This window comes from Malania oleifera, chromosome 7 (assembly GCF_029873635.1).
Source record: "Malania oleifera isolate guangnan ecotype guangnan chromosome 7, ASM2987363v1, whole genome shotgun sequence".
NCBI classification, from domain to species: domain Eukaryota; kingdom Viridiplantae; phylum Streptophyta; class Magnoliopsida; order Santalales; family Ximeniaceae; genus Malania; species Malania oleifera.
The window spans coordinates 24,972,770-24,994,286 of NC_080423.1; the positions used below are offsets into that span (position 1 = coordinate 24,972,770).

The following is a 21,517-nucleotide window of genomic DNA, read 5'->3' on the forward strand; positions in this document are numbered from 1 at the left end:
ATATATAATTCAGTTTTATTAGTTTGGTTTTCCTATATAACCAAAACTGAAACTGAAAATCGGTTTTTAAAAATTGGCAAACTGAAACCGAACACTGAAACCAAAAAACTGTTCCGAAATGTTAAATGGTTCGGTTTCGGTCTGGTTTCCGATTTTTCAGTAATTTTTGTACACCCCTAGTTATGTCTTCCAATATACACAAACTTGACCATGCTATCAGAGCATAACCCTGAGACCTAAACGCTAAGTGCTGCAGCCCTTGCCAAACCAAGCCCTATATCTCATAACCCTATGCATATTTGACGCTGTAGGAGGGTCGTCGACACCACCAAAGCTCTAAAACAGCTTCAGAGCAGTCACCAAAAAAAAAAAAACACGGCAGTTGCCGGAAAATTATAGATGCTGCTGCCAAATCAGAACCATAAACTCCTTGAAGTTTCATCATTAGAGGATCATCCATGCGTTCTCACATGCCGGACGAAGGCTGAATGCTCAAATGCCATGAACTGGCGTGTGAAGCTGTCTTTGTCCTGTTTTTGCCCCAGTCTCTAACCACATGGCTCGAATCCTTACATAATCCATAATATGGAGTTGCAGATAATGTCTTTTGCTCATAGATCCAACCTTTTCTGGTCATTCACTCAAGGCAATGGTTGGTTGGTTCTGTTAGAGTTGTATGTTAGTGGCAACTGATTTCCTTGGGGCTGCAGCAATGTTATGCTAGTATGTTTGTGACTGGTTCGTGGTTGTTTGTTAAACAATGGTGTCTATGGATAATTCTTATTATGTATTTTTGTTCAAGTTGGAGGCAATATATTGATGCAATTACATCCTATAAAGCAGGAAACAATCCTATTCTAAGGGAAACTAAATATTCCTATATTTAATACACAAGATTGGTCAACTAACTAGATTCCTAGGAGTAATTACAAAATCAATCTAATAATTACACCATACATTTAGTTCATGCTGACACTCCCCCTCAAGTTGGAGCATAGATATCTATCATGCCCAACTTGTCAATCATACCATGGAATAACTTTTTTGAAACTGCTTTCGTGAGCATATAAGCTAACTGGTGTTCGAATTGGACAAATGGAAATTGTATAATCTTTTGATCGAGGTTCTCCTTGATGAAATGACGATCAACTTCAGCATGTTTGGCGTGGTCATGTTGTACAGGATTCTATGCAAACTCAATGGCTGCCTTACTATCACAATGAAGATTCATAGGTTTTGCATATTCAATCCCCAAATCTTTTAAAACACTCCTAATCCACAAAAATTCGCAAATACCATGATCCATACCTCGGAATTCAGATTCTGCACTTGATCTTGCCACGACCTTCTACTTCTTGCTTCTCCAAGTGACAAGATTACCTTCCATGAAAGTAAAATAACTAGACGTGGACCTTCTGGTTGTTTGATCACCCGCCCAATCAGAATCCATGTATCCTTCAATGTTAGAGACACCATTTTTTGAGAACAACAAATCTTTGCCCGGAGCACTCTTCAAGTATCATTAGATTCAATATACCGCATTCATATGCTCTTCACTTGGTGCACGCATGAATTGGCTTACGATGCTCACAGCAAAAGCTATATCCGGCCTTGTGTGTGACAAATAGATTAATCTCCCAACCAACCGCTAATAACAACCCTTGTCTGTTGTAACTTGATCTAGAAAAATTCCCAGCTTATGATTCATTTCTATGGGCGTTTCTACTAGTTTGCAAGCAAGCATTTCAATTTCGGTCAAAAGATCCAACACATATATTCGTTGCGAAAGGAAAATCCCCTGTTTTGATCTTGCTACCTCAATCCCTAAGGAATATTTAAGTTGCCCCAGATCCTTCATTTCAAATTTAGCAGCAAAATACTCTTGTAACGCTTTAATTTTGCGTGGGTCATCTCCTGTCAAGACCATATCATTGACATACACGATTAAAGTTGTTACCTGCCCTTCTTTGTGTTTTATAAACAAAGTATGGTCTGAATTACTTTGCTTATAACCAAATGCTTTCATTGTAGAAGGGAACCTCCCAAACCAAGCTTTGGATGACTGTTTTAGCCCATACAATGACTTCTTCAATTTACAAACTTCACTTTTACACGAAGAGCTACGTTTAACTCCGGGTGGCAACTCCATGTAGACCTCTTCCTCTAAATCTCCATTGAGGGAAGTATTTTTAACATCAAATTTTTGCATAGGCCAATCCATTTGCTGCTATAGATATGAGAATGCGAATTATATTGATCTTGGCTACCAGTGCAAAAATCTTTTGATAACCCACCCTATACCTTTGCGCATATCCCTTTGCAACTAACCTTGCTTTATATCTATCAATACTACCATTTTCTTTGAGTTTCACTGTGAACACCCATCTATACATCCAATTGTGTTCTTTCCATCAGGTAATGGAACAAGTTCCCAAGTGGCATTCTTTTGCAGAGCCTCCATTTCTTCATTCATCACCTTTGTCCATTTCGGATCTATCAATGCATCCTGCACACTGCTAGGAATAGATACATTGGATAGTTGATTAATAGTGAGTGCATATGATTCAGACAATCTATGGGAGGACACATAGTTGCTAATTAGGTATTTGATCTTTGCTTTAGGATCAGGTTCATATTGTTTTTTTGGGACTCCCTTATTCAATCTTTGAGGATATTTAGGAACTATATTTTCTACAGAAACTATGTTTCATGGGACTCATCAGACATGGGATTTGAGATTACCCAAGGAAGAACATTCTGGGTTGATTCTTCAGTTAATGGTGTGGACATGGGCAATTCTGAGGACATAGGTGATTTTGATGTGTCGGGAGCATCTGATTCATTTTTAGGAACTATAACTCAATCTCAATTTTAGGAATACCATCACAAATTCGTTGAACACTTTTCCCAAAACATTCATTCACTTCTTCTAACTCTATAAGCTCATCTCCTCCGCCACCTTCTTGTAACACATTCTTTTCACTAGAGCTCTCCCCCTAAAGAGAAGGTCCAGAGACTCCCTTCGAATAATAAGGCTTTAATTCATGAAAAGAAGCATACAAGGTCACATTTAATTTTCGGGTTTGAGGGTCATACCACCTATATCCTTTCTGAAAACCAAAATAGCCAACAAAGACACATCGTTTTGCACATGGATCAAGTTTATTTTTGTAGATTTTTGGGGATGTGAACATATACAATACAACCAAAGAATCTTACTTCAAGATTTGGGAGATGGGGAACTGAGAGCAAGGATTGCATCTTTGGGGTTTGAAAGTCTATCACTCGATAAGGTATTTGATTAATGAGGTAAGCATTGGGTTTCATAACTTCTCCCCAATAGAATCAAAGCATGTTCATGCCAAAGAGAGAGGCACGAACCACCTCCAATAGTTGTCTATTCTTCCTCTCTGCCAATCCATTTTGCTGTGGAGTATAGGTGCAAGAGGTCTGATGACAAATCCCATGTTGGCTCAAAAACTTAACAAAGTATGCATCTACAAACTTAGTATCGTTGTCAGAATGCAAGACACAAATATGCTTCTGGTACTGAGTGCTCACCATATTATGAAATTCCTGAAATGCTATACATACCTCACTCTTTTTGTGAACCAAAGACACCCAAGTCATTCTAATGCATTTATCAATTTTAGGTAACAAAGTAACGAGCTTTAGAAATAGAAGGGATTTTTGCAGAACCCCAAACATCAGAGTGAATAACCATAAAAGGTTCTAAACTTTTATTCAGACTTGGTACATAAGAAATACGATGGCTCTTAGCTAGCTTGCAAATGTCACAATGAAAATCCAAATCATTCAGAATTGAAAAAAAATGTGGATGTAATTTTCTAAGATAACCAACAGAAAGATGCCCTAGTCTTCGGTGCCATAACCATATAGTTGCTCGAGCTTTGTCTTCGCTACTAGGTTGATTCGCCTGACTGAAATTCAGTCCCCTATTTTCTGTCAACTTCAAGTTGTAGAGTTTGCCCCGCCTAACACCATAACCAAGAATCTTTTGAGTTAGAATGTCATGAAAAACAAAAAATGAGGGCGAAAAAGTTACAGTGCAAGCAGTAGTGGAGGTAATTTGGCTAACAGACAAAAGATTATATTCAAGGAATGGAACAACAAGGACTGTATCTAATGTGAGTATTAGATAAGATGATAGATCCCTCTCCAGTAATAGGAGAGGTACTACCATTAGCTATGGAGATAACATATTGAGGAGAAGGGAGAATAGATTGTAACTGATCAGAGTCCCTAGTCATATGATTGGATGCACCTGTATCAATAATCCAAGTACTATTCTTAGAAGTTGTAGAGAATACATATGCCTTACCAACAATACCTGGGTGGGCAATGTTTGCTGTAGGCTGCGATTGGTCTTCCTTCGTAGATGTCACCATAGCTTTCCCTGCACTCTTCTTTCTAGGTTTCTTTGTGAAGTCCCACCACATAGGATAGCCAATGATTTTTTAATAACATTGTTTTGAATGGCTTGTTTCACCACAATGAGTACATGCCAGGCCGCCAGACTTTCTAGTTGATTGATTGTTTCGATTCTTCGACGAGCCAAACAATGGTCCTTGCCGAGTTTGGTTGGCTAGCATAGCTGAGCTCTCAGAGATTGGATAAGAGCCTCCCATTGTTTGTCTTTGTTGATTTTCTCTCCTGACATATGCATATGTGCTCTCCAAATCAAGTTCTGGGTCTTTTCGTAAGATTTCTCCATGGATCTAATCACATTCAGAGTCAAGTCCACTCGGAAAAATATGAACTTGAAGCCTAGCCACCGCGGAATGCAATTGAACCAACCCTTCAATTGTTCCTTCCTGAGAGATGGTCCTGTGATCAATTTTCTGGAAAAATAGCAACAAGTTCATTATAATATATTGATAATGGTCGACCATTTTGTGTGGTAGAAAAAGATCTTTGGTTCAATTCAAAGATACAAGTTTCATCTGATCAATCATAGAAGGTTTTTGATACAACCTCCCATATCTCCTTGGCTGTGGGGAGATAAATAAATCGCTGCCTCAGCGACTGACTCATTGAGTCAATAAGCAAGCTTTTCACTTTATGATTTTCGGTAATCCATGTTCCAAGATTGGGATCTCAGGGTGTAGTTTTTTTTGCTTCTCTAGTGAGATATCCAGCTTTGGTGCAAGCACCAATATGCATCTTCATGAGTTGAGACCATAATGAGTAATTGGTCTCATCCAGTGTGATGCTGGTAGGGAACATAGAAGTTTTGGTGGACAATAATTGGCAGTGCTGGGTTGTTTGGTATGATTGGAACAATGGGATTGGGATCTGGCATGTAGTTTCAGATGAACAAGAAAGAAACAAAATTTGTGATGGTGATTTTCAGGTATGGGCTTCGGAATACGAGATTCGATTTGTGTTAGAGAGTTCTTTTAAGATCAGAACTGCTCCAATACCATGTTAAACAATGGTGTCTATGGATAATTCTTATTATGTATTTTTGTTCAAGTCGGAGACAATATATATAGATACAAGTACATCCTATAAAGCAGGAAACAATCCTATTATAGGGGAAACTAAATATTCCTATATTTAGTGCACAAGATTGGTCAACTAACTAGATTCCTAGGATTAATTACAAAATAAATCTAATAATTACACCACACATACAGCTCATGCTGACATTGTTCCAATCGACCTTGTTCTTTGTTGGTTTCATTCGTGAGTGCTAGGATGGAGTCCATGAATCCAAGAACTATGTTCCATTCATTGCTGCTGCAAATAACAACCAAGAAATTGGATGGAAAGAATTATGTGCAGTGATCTAAGGTTGCCAAGATCTATTTGACAAGCTTAGGCAAATCTGAACACTTGTTTCAATTTGGGTAAAGTGACAAAAAAAGGACGTAAGTACAGGCTCTGGAAGATGCATTGGTTCTCTCCCTATTGTGGAACTCCATGGAACCTATGTTGCACAGATGTGCATGCACCTAGATGTATGCAAGGAGATTTGGGATTATATCAAGATCTTGCATTCCGGTAACATTACTGGTATGTATGATCTCTCGCCAAAGTACTATCAGTTACAATTGGGAAACTGGAGTGTCAAGAAGTACTTTTAGTGATGAAGCGCATTCACGGGGAACTCAACAATAATAGCTAGTATCCGTGAGATGCTAAAGAAGTAGGAGTTGATGACAGTCCTTTGAGTCCTAGAGGGTTTGAAACCTAAGTTTGAAAGTCTGGTCCCAGATTCTTGGCAGTGCAAAGTTGCCATCCTTTGCCGCTCGTGTCCTTAGTCCTTGGTTCCAGTGTTCCAAATTGTAGCTCTGAGAAGATTGCTTTAGTTACACAAGATGGTTTTTTTTTTTTTTTTTCTTTTAGCAAGATGTGAGAAAACTTTTATTAGCACCAGGAAATTAATACAAACATTCCCATAAAGGCAACCAACTTTACAATATGAAGCTCAAAGAAACAAAGCAAGCGAAGGATTAAGCTATCCTTAGTTTTACATCTTGAATTATCTTCCAACAACTTCCTCAAGATTCAGAGTATTTTTTGCATAGAGGATAGAATTCCTTGTCTTCCAAACATAGTAAATGGCAGCAGCCCATCAAGTTTACTTATGATTCCTTCCTTGCATTTATCAAGAGAGGTTATCCAATTTAGTTTCTCACCAATTGCAGAAATTTCTTGGCCTATTGAGAGCTTCACAATCTCTCTCATATATGTTTTTTGAACTAGAACAATTGAAGAAAATATGGTCTCTTGCTTCATAGGATTGTCCACATGGACCACAAAAAAACCTTTCAGCTTTTCCCCATGAATATAGTTTTTCTGATGTAGGAAGTCTGTTCAGAATTGCTAACCATGCTTAAAAGCATGTTTTGGTATATTATTCTTAAACCATATGGATTTACTCCAATTATTTATGACTCCTCTTTCTTTGATCTGATTCCAAGTTGAACTGAAAGTGAAAACACCAGCAGAATTAGGCATCCAAACAGCATAGTCATTGTCACCTGTTCTTAAAGAGGAGCATGTATGTGATTTTAACTGGCTTGCTGCATTAGAGAGCCTTTGAGACCAGTTCCATCTATCTCTGATCCAGAAATCAACCACACCTTTCAGAGATAATCCCAACTCATTATGAGGTTGAGTAATCAAGTCAGAATTCAGAGGACATCTATTCAGCCAATTATGATAGAAAAAGAACAAGATTTTCCATTACCGACTTTCATCTTGATATATTAATAAGCCTTCTCTCTTATATTTAGAAATTTCCTCCATTTCCAAGTACTATTTGTTGTAGATTTTATTTGCCATATGCTGCTGCCTTTTAGTTTATAAGAATTGATCCATGTAGGCCACAGGAAATTTTTATGGGGGCATATGAACCAAAGTAATTTGAGAGCAGTGACATTTCTCCAATCAGTCAAGGATTTAAGGTTCAGACCCTTTTCTTCAAGAGTTTTACAGATCTTATCCCAACTTACTTTACAATACTGTGTATTCCAATCATTGCCATGCCAAAGAAAAGCTTTAAATTTCCTTTCAATTTTCAAAAACACGCAGTTTGGAAGGAAAAGAATGGAGGGCCAATAACCCTGAATGCTGGACAAAATAGATCTTATTAGTTGCAGCCTTCCAGCATAGGAAAGAAATCTGGGAGTCCAATATTGAATTCTTGCTGTAATTTTTTCTACAAGCTCCATTTTGTTGATTCTCTTTGTTACCAATGGAAGACCTAAATATTTAATAGGTAGTGTTCCCACTTTAACTCCTAGGATGCTTGATACTTAAGAAATAGTACGATCTTGGATGCCAGAACAGAAGAGTTCAGACATATTTAGACTATATACCGCAAACCATAGATACTATACAAAAAAGCAGAGAGAGTATGCATAATTTATTTGGCAGTGTTCACATCCCCATTTGCTAAGATAAGCAAATCATCTTGAAAACAAGGTTTGTAAGAGATAATTTTCTGCATTTGTCATGATAGGAGAAAACCCATTGTTAGCTGCATGCTTGATAGGATAACACCATTCAGTCTCTTAAAGAACCCATGGATTGAACCATTAACTGCTAAGGAATAAAAAGGAGTGGAAAATAAACTCTACAATCCATTTGATATACTGTAGAGTGCCAATACAATCCAGAATCTGCAAGTCAAACCTCCAATTGACAGAATCAAATGCTTTTTCAAGTCAACCTACAAAGAAAATTTAGGAGGATTATGATCAAGGTCTTAAATTTTGATTTCACTGAAATTTTTAAGTTTAAATAATATGGAAATTTTGATGGAAATTTTGATTTTGATTTCAGTTTTTTAGTATCAAATCTTGAAATTCCTTTATGAAACTTTAGAAATGGTTAAGACACAATGAGTCAACTTTTAGAACTAATATGTTATAAAGTAAATATATTAGTGACACTTACGTTGTAAATTAAATATATCAGTGACAGGTATGTTGTGTATGAGGTGCAATAGCTGTAATACAATATTCATATTAAACATAATGAGCAATAGGATAAGCAAGTATGAATTGTAGAGTACATGTTGAGTACTTCTTGGTGAGCAATAGGCAAATCCAAGTTAGAGATGGAGCAGAGAAGAAGACAAAAATAGAAGAAAACAAGAGAAAAAAGAGGCAGCAGTTTCCCAGAGCCTTATGTACAACTTTAGGTTTGCCCTCTTATATATTATTAATAATAAAAAAAGGCCTTGAGGACAAAATACCTCCTCACACAACCTAATTACAAAAAATAACAATCTCTTCTAACAAACCCAAGACCTCCTATTACGAAGAATTCTTATAGTCCCACCCATGTCCACTTGAGCAACACTGGGGCTATGTGTTATTATAACCAGTTATGAGATATCTGGCATTTTATATTTTTCATTATTTTTTATTAATCAACCAACATTTATATAGGTTTAGTGTAGTATTTTAGAAGGCAAAGGTGTAAGGTGAGACAAGGCTTTGGGACTGGATTTATTTAATTAATTACTAAATAAATAAAATAAAATTATATGTAGTGAAAAAATAAGAAAAAAATAATAATAATTCGTAATAAAAAAAATAATGCATAATTCTTAAATCACATGCTAGGTTTTAAATTTCGATTTCGACTCAAATTTCGAAGCTCTAAAAGTACAAAAATTTCGATTTCAATGTCAATTTCGATTTCAATTTGAAAAAAAATAACGAAAATCAATAGTAAAGCATGGAACTCTTTGTGAAATTTTAGAAATGATTAGCAAACATAATAATGTAAGTTCTAGGACAAATATATTACAAGTTAAATACATCTATGTTGTATATGAGGTGGAAAAGTTGTAACATAGTATGTGTATCAAACATATTTGTAAGATAATGTGCATTAAACATATCAATGTAGGTCTTATAGTGCACCTGTGAGGAAGAGTGATTTAGTTACTGTGGGGGGCAGTAGAAGGGGTAGGGTTAGACCTAAAATAACTTGGGAGGAGATAGTGAGTAAAGGTTTAATATCCTTGAATCTATAAAAAAAAATGGTCCATGATTGCATAAATTGGTGGAAAAGGATTCATATAGCCGATCCCACTTAGTGGGACTAAGGCTTGGTTTTGTTTGTTGTTTGTATACAAATAATGATAATTTATACATAAATGGCTAAATAAAATGTTGATGTAATTTTATTTTTTCATATAATTTCAAAGTCACTTGTAATTATCTTTTGTTTTGATAAAAATAAATAAAATAAATTAAGAGAGAATTTTCACTTCACTCCTAAATCTCGTATTTGTATTCCAAGAAAATATCATTGCATAGTTAAAATTTCAACAAGTTTCCCTAAAATTTTGAGATTTTGATACATTTCAGATGATTTGTTGAGATTTCAACGGAAATTATGCAAGACAGAAATTGATTGCCATTTTGATTTTGAAGGTGATAGAAACTGGAAATTTCGATGGAAATTTTGACAATGTTGTGAAATTTAAGACCATGATCACATGTAGACCATTTTTACCTCACACTATTAAAGTGCGTCAAAAGATATGCATAAGCCATAATATTGCAAAATTTCGCCCAATTAGCATGGTTCAAAGTTAACTCTTAAATAAACATTACAAAAAAAAGAAGAAACCAAAGCATCATAATGTCTTGTCAACCCAAGATTCTAAAAATCTAAATTATCAAAGTTCGAAAGGAATTTCATCAAAGTCATTATGTTCATCTAACTCTTCTACAGTAGGGTCCTCTCACTTGAAAATCCCTCCTCTCACTTCAATAACATCTTCCTCAACCATGGACAATCTTGGTCTCATGCCTTTGTCTTGAGTGCGTACACATTCAATGAAGTTATAGTGAAGGATCATAAAATGAAAATTTAGTAGATTCCAAAAATACCTATTGATATTTTACCTACCCAAGCACTTAAGGAATAAGAGCTACCACAAGCTTGCGTTTCTTGACCATTATCTCCTTCACTAGATACTATTAGCAAAGCTCTAATAGCATCAACTTCAAAGAGAGACTAATTATCAAGCCAAGAAGTATTTTTTGGGGGGAAGGTTCTCAGTGAGCCACTCATCATTTGAATCTGCTTCTTCACCAATATTAGATCATAATTTTGTCTATTTCTTGTAGCTTTCTCTCTCCTAGTTTGGTGTTGTATTTCACATAGCATTCAATCTTTTGTGCTCTAATAGATTCCTTTTTCTTCATAAGAATCTACCATTTAAGTCATTTAAATGTTTAAATGTTAGAAGATAAATGCATAACCAAGTGAATGATGGAGAATAAATGAATAATTTCAACTACAAGATGACATTACATTTGTATGAACCTGCTCAAATGTGCTCCGATTCCTCTTACATCAACTGGTACTATGAGTGAGACTAAGAATACAAATGGCCAAAAACTGTCAAATGTGTAGTTTTTGCACCAACACACTTCCTCTAATCATATACTAAAGAAGAAATATGTATAAGAAAAAACAAAGATAGAATACTAGTCAGAAACTAACTGATTGTTAATATGTTTATCTCAGCTGCTGAACATTCTAAAACCAATGGCACACAACTTCTAAAGTCCCCTGTTGCATTATCAAACAAATCCAAATGGATGTCTGAAGCTAGTCTCTCCTCATATTCCAATTTCCAACATTCATCCATGCAACCAAATGAGCCTCTTGTGTGGATTTCTAGAAATTTTATAACAAAAATCAAACAAAAATATTGTAAAAAACATTCTTATGAGATGAGCATCTCATTCCTGAGAATGGAATTTTTGAACATGTCAATTTATTGTGTCATTTGAGCCTCTGTGAAACAAGTTCTAATATCTAAATTCAGTTAGTTTTATTTCCTTAATTGTGGATGAAACTAGTGTGCTTGTTGGTATCTAGACTTTCAGTTCATTTTTGACTATTCTGATTTTTTTTTTTTCAAATACAGATTATATTTTCCATGGATTCTTTCATTAAAACGCGAGCTCTGCCAGAGGATGTCATTGCAGGATGGCAGCCAAAAGTCATGGGGGCTTAAATTGTCTACAGTTTTGACTCGCGTCCCACTTCCCAAGCAGTTCAACAGGTTTCTGCCCTTCTTTTCATGAAATATATGTGAAAATGGCATAAGTCCTGAGAACCATTTTTACCCTTGTTTCCCATTTATTGTAGCCTTTATTACTATCCAAACAAGAACAATGTACTGCACATCTGTAAATCATGCATATATCCAGAAACTTTGTCCAGAAACCTTCCTCGTTTGCCCAGAAGCAAGTTCTGCTTTCAGAACTCCTTGTACCAAGTCTGTCTTCTGTTTTGAAACGGGTATGGATGGTAAGTTTTTTATCTGTCTCATTAATTGGAGTTAATTGCGTAGGCCCATGTGCATTGACATCGCCAGTCAACTCATCTGGATGGCGCCCATGTGTGGGTCTTCAATTTTTGAGTTAGGAGTGAGTTGGAAAAATGTGCCATAAATGAATGTTCAGAAAGGAAGGATGGGGCAATGCTTCCTCATTGAGGCACCTTTTCATTACAAAAATTCAGTTTGGTAATTGGATAGCTCATAGCTGGTATAGGAATTTTTGTTATTACTTTACATATGCAGTTAATATTGCATTTTGAAGTTGGTCCTTGGGTATTTTGAAAATTTATGTAGGAGATGTTTAGCATCATGGAGTTGAGATGTGTTTAGTTTTCAGGTTAAGAGTGGTTAGGTTTGGAAAAACTCTGTCATGAATTATGTTGGGTGAAATCCATGGTTTTAAATTGTCGTAGCGGGTAGCATAACGTAACGGTAATTGTAACGGGTGTAACGGGAAGCGGGAGTAGCGGATGTTAAATAATGAGAAGTAGGTGTAACGGCCGTGAATTTTTTTTAAGCACATACAACCTTGTGCATATTAGTGTACTTACATGTTTTAACCTTTTAGCCTTTGTTAGAAAGAGCTTATGTATTTTGAATCCTTTAGTTCAACTAAGTTATTTGGTAAGGGCAACAAGTTTACATTTATTTTAAACCACAATTAAAAGAAAAAATACGTGTGTGCGCGTATTTATACTTTTCATTGTTCTTATCTATGATGAATTCTTTTGTGTGCTAAATTACTTAATAAAACAAAATACATTATAGGCTCCATTAATCTATTAGATACATAAGATATATGAATAATACAAATGTAAAACAACTAGAAAAGAAAGAGGGTTGAAATTGAAAAATATAGAAGATAAATATCACATTACTAATTTTATCAAAATAAAATATTTTCCTAATAAGTTAGCATTTTCAAATTGTCAACTAATTTTGTGAGTATTTAAAGAAATATTAATTTTTGTATTGTCATCCTCATTATAATCTTTTCGCCCTCTCACCGCATAGTATATATTGAGAATGATTTATGAAAGACGGAAAAAGTGAGAAGAAAAAGTAAAAAAATAAAATAATTATTTTGGCGTAAAAGTCCTGTAGAGGTTACGTAACAGCTGTCGCAGCCTTTATGTAACGGTTGCGGTCCGTAATGGCCACTACAGCCATGATTATTTTTTTCATTGATTTTGCGGTGTGTAACAGTATCGGTAACCCAAAAAATCGTTACGTAATGGTGTTGCATAACGGTTGTGGCTGCTATTTAAAACCATGGTGAAATCAAATATAAATTGTACGAGATAAGGAAGACTCTTTAGCCAATGCCGACATGGATTAGAGCTGGTTGATTCCTCTTTAGCCAATGCCGACATGGATTAGAGCTGATTGATTCCTCTCTAGCTAATGACTAACAAAGGTCAAGGGAATTAAAAAGAAGAGAAAAATTTCACTTGTGTTCGTATCTTGTTTCTTATAAATAGTAGGCCAAGAACTAACCATGTTAGTCAATCCAATCTTATTTTGTTTGGTTTAATTTAGTCCTATAAAATTCTGAATGAATGTATGTTTGGAAGTTTGAAATTTAGATCTTGAATTCCCCCCTCTATCCTTGCAGTATTGTCTACTTCTCATTCATATTAATCATCCAATTTTATTTTTTTTAAATTCTTAAGTATTGAAATTGACTACTTGTATTACTCATCATTTTACCATAACTTCTAAAAGAAAGATCAAAATCTAACATTTTAATTGCATATGAATTTCATGCATAGAACTAAAATTTCATTTTAATTCCAAATTCACAAGCATCCCATCATACCTTCATATACATTACTTCCACAAACAATACTTATGGCATGACTTGTTTTCTTAGGACACACAGCAAATCAAATACGATTCAAAAAGCAGTAGTGCCCAAATCAAGTAAAAACGAACTTAATATCTTTACTAGTTAATTCCGTCGATTGGCAATGTAGTTTGCTAAATGATGCAGAGGAGCAGCCCTCGCAGCGTCAAAACAGGCAAGCCCTTCCATGGCCTGCGCTGCCAGCAGCCCCGCAAATTTCTTGGTCCCCTCCAACCCCATCAGCTTTGGATACGTCGCCTTGTCCTTTGCCAAATCTTTCCCGGCAGTCTTCCCCAACTCCTCCGACGACTTCGTCATGTCCAATACATCATCCACCACTTGAAACAGCAGCCCTATGCACCTTGCATACTTCCTCAGCCTCTCAACTTCTTCCTCACCTCCCCCTCCCATGATCACCCCACATACTGCCGCTGCCTCCAGCAGCTTTGCCGTCTTGTGCAGGTGGATATACTCCAACTCCTCCAAACTCACTTCTTTCCCTTCCCCGCATAGGTCCGCCACCTGCCCCGCCACCAGCCCTTCCGAGCCCACTGCTGAGCCCAGCTCGGCGACGGCTCGAGCCACTCGGTCCCATGAGACATTCCCCGGGCTAGTGGTTACGTGTTGGAAGGCGAGGGACAGGAGGGCGTCCCCAGCCAAAATTGCCATGTCTTCACCGAACACCACGTGGTTGGCAGGCTTTCCTCGACGGAGTTCGTCGTTGTCCATGCAGGGGAGGTCGTCGTGGATTAGCGACATGGTGTGGATCATCTCCACGGCGCAAGCAACGGCCATGGCAAGAGCCTCGTCCCCTCCAACCAGCTCACACGAAGCAATAGACAGGATGGGGCGGACACGCTTGCCGCCGGCGAGGAGGGAGTATCTCATTGCCTCATGGATTTTGGTCGGGTGTTGGGTGGTAGGCGGCACCGCCTTGTCGAGGGCTTGGTTTACCCTCGCAGCCTTCTCGGCCATGTAGCTTTCAAAGTGGAAGGACGGTTGGCCGAGGGCGGTGCTGTTTGTGGAGTCGTGGAGAGGGAAGGATGGGTTCGGCAAAGATGAGGATGAAGGTGCAGTATTATGAGCAGCTTGGATTTTCTTCATGGGATTGTAGGCTGCAGGCGGCTTCTTGGAAAGATATTTAAGGGCGCCATTGGAATGGTGTTTGGGAAGAAGTATATTGTCAGCAGAGATGGTTGGAAGGGATGCCATTGAAGCCAGCTCTGTTAAGTTAAACACCCACTCTTGTCCTGAGGACTCTCATCATAATATATATAATTCTATGTAGCATTCATTCATACATACATACATACATACATACATGCATGCTTATATATATATGGTAAGTGAATAAGGCTGTCTTAAGAAAGCTGAGATTTCAATTGCTGTGACACCTTCTTTCCTCACTGCATTAAACGTTCACTTTAAGACCCCTTTAAAATTGGAAAATATCTATTAAAAAGAAATGGATTTAAAAAAAAAAATATCAGTAAAATTGATGAACAAAAATTTATTTTTACACGTTAATTTTTTATTTTTCTCAAATTTTAAATTATTTTGGGGAAATTTTTTATCCTAATATTATTTAATATTGAGAGAAAATGTAATGAAGTAAATTTCTGCATCCTCTTATTAATGCTCAAATATCAACTCCATATTAATAGCAATTAATATTGTCCCATCTCGTTCAAGTAGATACATGAACGCGCACCTATAATATGTATGTCTTGTGTATATTTATAAGAATCAGCATGTTATTATTAACGTGAACTTGTATAATAATATATTATAAATTTATTACGTTTCCTTTTTCATAATTATGTTGTTGAATAAGGGTCATTTAATGTTATTGCCAATAATTATAAAATGAAAAATCATACATGAAAATTAAAATCAAAAACTAAAACTGGAAAACTGGAAATAAACAACCTGCTAGGTCAATATTTATAGAACTAATGCAAATTAAAAACTTGATTGAACAAATATTCATTTGTGCCTTTTGAATCAAATAAAAATTGAAAAATATGATTAAATTAAAATTTTAAAATTTTAAAAATAAAAATATTATAATAAGATGTAAATTACTATAACTATTCCATTTTAAAATTCACTAAAGTTAATTATGCGTATTAAAGTGTCCTAAAAAATAGGTTGGGAAAACAATTACAAACCACAAAATCTAATTTTCAATTTCTTACAAAATAGCAAAAATAAAAAAAAAATTAGGATGTAAACAAATACGTCGTCATAACTGGTTTTTTCACTGTATACGAACAAAAACAGTAAAAAAGAAAATCAAATAGAACTTGAAATCCAAACCCCCTTCTTATTTATAACTATATAATTAATTAATAGTTAGTTTCTCGTGACTAAATCATGAATTAATTACTAGTTAATTTTTGTTTATAGAACCAAGTAAACAACAAAATGTTGCTAGAAATCTATTTAACTAGTACTTAATTTTCATATTTTTCTCATAATTTTGTGAAATAATTATAACTAAGAAATGTAATAAAATGATACTTATCAAATCATATCAAACGAAATCCTGTTTGCCTGGGAATACAAACAATTATGAACTTCCTCCAAAAGTAAAACACATTTACTTATTATTTTTTAATGTTTAAAATATAAAAGAAGCTGTTTATTTACATATTTATTTAATGGGTAAGGATGGTAAAGACGAGGATAAGGGATAAGAATGAAATGATCCATCGCAGAGACCAAGAAATTAAAAATATCAAGAATTTTGATCGAAGAGGAAACCAGGAGGCCTTGAAGATTAGATTGCTGCCCAAATACTCCCAAATTCTTCAATCAAACTCTCCTGCCTTCTACTGATCATCACAAGTTTCAAATTTCGGCTTTTACCAATCAGCCATAAAAAATAAACACAAAATGGGTGTATTCCATTTAAAATAAATACAAAAATATGTCTTGAACTTTCTACCATTTGTACTCACTTGTTATCCTAAAGTTTTTTTTTTTTTTTTTTTATAATATGGGGACTCTAATAACTATCGGACACTAATTCACTTAGGATTGAAAAGTTTTTAGGTCAAAAATAGGGTCAAACTTAGGGTTTTTATTGACCTCGGCTGATTAGCCCTTTTATACTATAAACGCCCCAATTGACCAGCCAGGCGATCTTGGCTGGAATACAAAGGCCCAACAGACTCGTCTTTATCAAACAAGCCCAGTAGACCAACCCTATTTTTTAAGCCAGAAATCAAAGCCCCAATCGACCTGCCCTAATTACACATAAGAGCTCAAACCAACCGACCTTAGTACTTGGTCTGATTTTTAAACCCCAGTCGACCATGCCATTTTATACTTAACATGCCCAGTCGATTAGCCTTCAAAGCTGGCTGACCGGATCATTGGACCAGCACACCGTTTCTCAGTGACTTGGAAAATTGCCTTGGTCCAGCCAACCGACACCTTGCCTAGTCAATCGGACCTCTTGGGAAAGTTGATTTTTGCCTTAGGCCAGTCAACTGGTGCATTCCCCAGTCGACCGGACCTCTCAGGTTGGCCAAAATTTTCAGCGCTAAACATCATTAATTTTTTAATTAAACAATTCTAAAATGCTTAGCGTGTCCCTAACGATTAAATTTTTTAAGAACTTTATATATAGCCCACTCATAAACTTAATTAGCAACTTTGATTAGTTTAAAATTCTCTCAAAATATTTTGTGCAATTATTTTTGCTACTCTCACAGATACAAGCATACTTGATTCTCTTTCTCATATTCTTTTGTTAAATCATCTTGGAATGAGAGCATTGGTTCTCATTCTTCATTTGCAGATTTATTGCACTTGAAGATTGTTGAATATTCATCATTGTGGGCATTTTTCATATCATCTAAAAGCTTACACTCTCACTCATTCATTTGCCTTTGAAAATCATTTTTGAGAATAAGTTTTGAGTTTTTTCCCATATTATTTTGTTGATAAATATTTTTGGGAAAACTCCTTATAGGTAGTGAATATTTGTGCATATCCATTGCAAGATTCAAAAACTCATTTTGTGTTTATTTCAAAAATATTTTTGTGAGCTAATCTCCAACATCTCCTACACTTTATTTTTGAAGAACATATTTGGAGATATTATTTGAGTCTTTAGATCTTTGATATACACTTAGTGAATACTTCATATTTGAATCAAAGATCATTTTCATTATCATCTTTCACACTATTTTATAAATATATATTTTGAGAGATAAACTACAAATACTCTATTGAGCAGAAACTCCCATCATACAAGAGTGCATTGAGTTTAATAATATACACATTTTCTTATTGAAAAAACAATTTTCATGTCATTGTATTCCAGACATAGGGTATCGCCTGAGAAGGAAGTGATCCATCTTGTAAGGATCGGTTGTAACGGTTTGGCTCCCCCCAACTAAGTGAGCTACAGAGACTTCGCCTTGTAAGGAGAGTTTGTAAACGGTTTGACTCCACCCGGATAAATGAGTTAGGGAGACTCTGTCCTGTAAAAACAAGGTAGTGATTCCTCAAGCGGTTGGCTTGAGGCGAAAATGTAGGTTGAAGTGTCGAGTCTCATAAAATCATTATGTCACTCTTTCCCTATACTTTTAACATTTCTATATTTGCATGTTTTTTTTTACTTGTTGATATTATTGCTTATGTGTTTGAATACAGATTTGTGATTGGTTGAGATTATACTGATACTGTCATACCTGTTTAATTTATTGCACACTCAAATATCTACTAGATTTGTGATTGGTTAGAAAAGATCCTAGGTTGTGTTATACTGATTGTGGGTATAAAAATAGGACACACTTGACCTAGAATTTTTAAAATCACTAATTCACCCCCCCCCCCTTCTTGGGATTACACCTAAACTCACATTTGGTATCAAAACCTCATTGCATTAGACTTAACCGTTTTTGTAAAAGATCGCAATGGCTTATGTCGATGTAACCCTTTTGGTGAGGGACAATCGTCCACACATCCTCCGATTTTCGTTGGTGTTAACTACACCTTCTAGAAACAAAGGATGCACATTTTTCTTCAAAATCTTGATTGGAAGGTGTGGAGGGTTGTCTCCAAACGAGATTTTGTCCTTATGAAAAATGTAGAAAGAGTGTACCTAAGATTGAAGATAAATTTACTGATGATGACATGAAAAGAGTTCAGGTTAATGTCACTGCCATGAATGCCTTATATTGTGTTTTAGATGTTAATGAGTTTAATAGAGTCATGGCATGTCAAACAGCTAAGGTAATATGGAAAAAACTAGAGGTTACATATGAGGGCACTAGAGATGTAAAACATAGTTGTGTTGACATGTTAATTAGTGAATATGAGGCATTTAGGATGACCTCCAGTGAATTTATACAAAGCATGTGCACTTGATTCACACATATCACTAACTCATTGTATGCTCTTGGTAAGACTTACCCCACGTATGAAATGATCAGGGAAGTTCTTAGCGGTCTACCACCTATCTGGGAAGCAAAAGCTACTATCATAACTAAAGGAAGAAACTTAAAGGCAATCATGCTCGATGAGCTTATCAGATTGCTCATCACGTACGAAGTGGCAATAAATGAGAGGATGAGTGAGCAATATAAAGCAAAAAAAGTGACAGCTCTAAAAGCATCCACTAGTGGCTCTGGTGAAAATAGCAATCAGGAGTTAGAGGATGACATGACTTTACTCACTAAGAAGTTTAGCAAATTCTTCAAGAAGAATGGGGATCATCTAGAAAGTTCCAGAGCTTGAAATTAGAAAAGGGAGAGTCAAGCAGAAGAAAGAAAAAATATGATCCTCCCACTTGTTACAATTGTAATGAAGTTGGGCATATTAGACCAGAATGCCCGTTGCTGAAAAAGGATTCGAAAAAGAAGATGTGTGACACCCTGATTTTCATACAAATTTTTTTATTTTATAATAAATAATAATCAAACGTCATCCATAACATTCACAAATCGGTCACGTCAACAATCCTACTATCATTCGTACGACCCGACCCGCATTGGGTACTGGGTAAAAAGTTATTTTATTATACAACCTAACAGCGGAAGACAGTATATACATATCAGTCAAAATACAATACCCAGAGTATCAACATACATACCAATATTCACACTACCTTCCCATACTAAAAAAAACAACTCAACTCTAGGGGAATTACATCTCCCCTAGTCCAAAAACTCACCCTGTGTATCAAGGTCTCAGCTCTCTACTATCACGGAGCTCTATCACTTGGTCGGTCTCTGTTTCCTGAAAAATTTAGATAAATTGGGTGAGACACATCTCAGTAAGAAGGAATAAATTATTTACAGTGTGTGGCCATATGAGTTCAATTATAATACACTTTACTTTTCAAATCATCGTTTCATATGAGAAAATACACTGATATACACATTCTCATAATCATATAGATACACAACACAAGCTTTTATAAGCTTTAAAATCATTTCTCAAATTCAATAATTTCCAACACATATTTACTGCGAAATTCCTAAGAATATGGAAGATTACCCGCCCATACAGGTAACTTCTTTCTGCCCTAACACGTTATGCAACCACGTATGGCAACATCTAATACCTATCATGGCACTCACCTTACTCAACAAGCCCTCAGGAGGAGAGTTTCACTTCGCCTCAAATATGTATATTATCAACTCACACGGTTCCATTTCTCAATTTTATCATTCTTTATTTCTCAATTTCCATTCTTTCTTTCATTTCTCATTTTATCCAATTTTATCATTTTTTCACTTTCCATTTTCATTTTACTTTCTGGCTCATGAGTATCTTTGGTAAAAAATACCAACATCGCATATGTAACTCATGGCCACCCTGAGGTTCTTTCTATCCACGCCATGTTTCCCCCCATGGTCAAGGTTGTGCGGCCCGAATGCTAGATCTAACTACGGTTGGTTGACCCAGTTAGATCAAATATCATATCACATATCGCGTCTGTAGTACGACTAGTCGACCAATAACCCTGATCCAGACTCAGGGGGCCCAACAACCCTACACAATGGCTCAGTCGACTGTCACGCCACACGCTCCAAGAGTCCGTGTGGTTGCACTAACACCACTAGCAACGGTACTGTGCTCAATATCGTAACCATCCAACAGGGTTTACCACCACATACCCGCATTCATTATGCGGTATTGGCATTTCATCAATCGTATTTCAGTATATCACAATTCAATTCAATATAAATATTCTCATCATTTTCTGTGCACATTTCATCATCTCGTAATATCATGTATCATATTTTACGTATTTTTCACATTTTCCCAAAATACTCATTTAAACAATTTGTACAAACTCATTTGTCATGCACATAATTTCCACTCACAAATAAATACCACATTTCATTATTTTCCAATATCTGTAATTCACAAAATCTCATTTTTCAAGCAAAACATTTCCACTCACATATAAATACCATATTTCATTATTTCTCACTAATCACATCAATAACTCTCATTTCAATATTTTCTCAAAAATTACACATCGTTATATTTTACACTCCAAAATATCACACTTTAAAATTACTCAAATGCCACACAATTTATTTGATATTATATCATAATAATTTCCAGAAAAAATACCATAAGCACATTTTCACATATTAATTTAAATAGTAATTTTAAAAATACTGCTATAATTTATTCCTTACCTGACTTACTGAGAGTCTCGTTAACACTAAGATCCTACGCCCTTAGCGCCTGAAATTTAACTCCTACAATTTGCATTTTCTCCAAATTAATTAATTTATTTCTCTAAAATAATACCCATCTATCCTTCCATAGGCTCCATATACCGC

General features: G+C 35.7%; 2 protein-coding genes across 3 annotated transcripts in view; one reads left to right on the top strand and one right to left on the bottom strand.

Moving 5' to 3' along the window:
- Window positions 1-11,841, top strand: part of LOC131160419 (glutathione S-transferase DHAR3, chloroplastic) — a 61,351-nt gene extending 49,510 nt beyond the window's left edge. The window contains exons 6-7 of one of the 2 annotated variants that reach the window (XM_058116087.1): window positions 11,435-11,572; window positions 11,659-11,841. In XM_058116087.1, coding sequence (XP_057972070.1) covers window positions 11,435-11,524 — 90 coding nt within the window. In that variant the 3' untranslated portion in view covers window positions 11,525-11,572; window positions 11,659-11,841. Of the gene's footprint in view, window positions 1-11,434 lie in introns of both variants that reach the window. The other variant, XM_058116088.1, reaches the window with a different exon arrangement.
- Window positions 11,842-13,614: 1,773 nt separating this feature from the next.
- Window positions 13,615-14,980, bottom strand: LOC131159889 (geranylgeranyl pyrophosphate synthase 7, chloroplastic-like). The gene has a single exon (XM_058115103.1). The coding sequence runs from the start codon at window positions 14,907-14,909 to the stop codon at window positions 13,803-13,805; it is 1,107 nt and encodes a 368-aa protein (XP_057971086.1). The 5' UTR covers window positions 14,910-14,980; the 3' UTR covers window positions 13,615-13,802.
- Between the last annotated feature and the right edge of the window lie 6,537 nt (window positions 14,981-21,517).

Coding starts and splice junctions, on each gene's coding strand:
- LOC131159889 (XM_058115103.1), bottom strand. CDS start 14,909: ATGGCATCCCTTCCAACCATCTCTGCTGACAATATACTTCTTCCCAAA.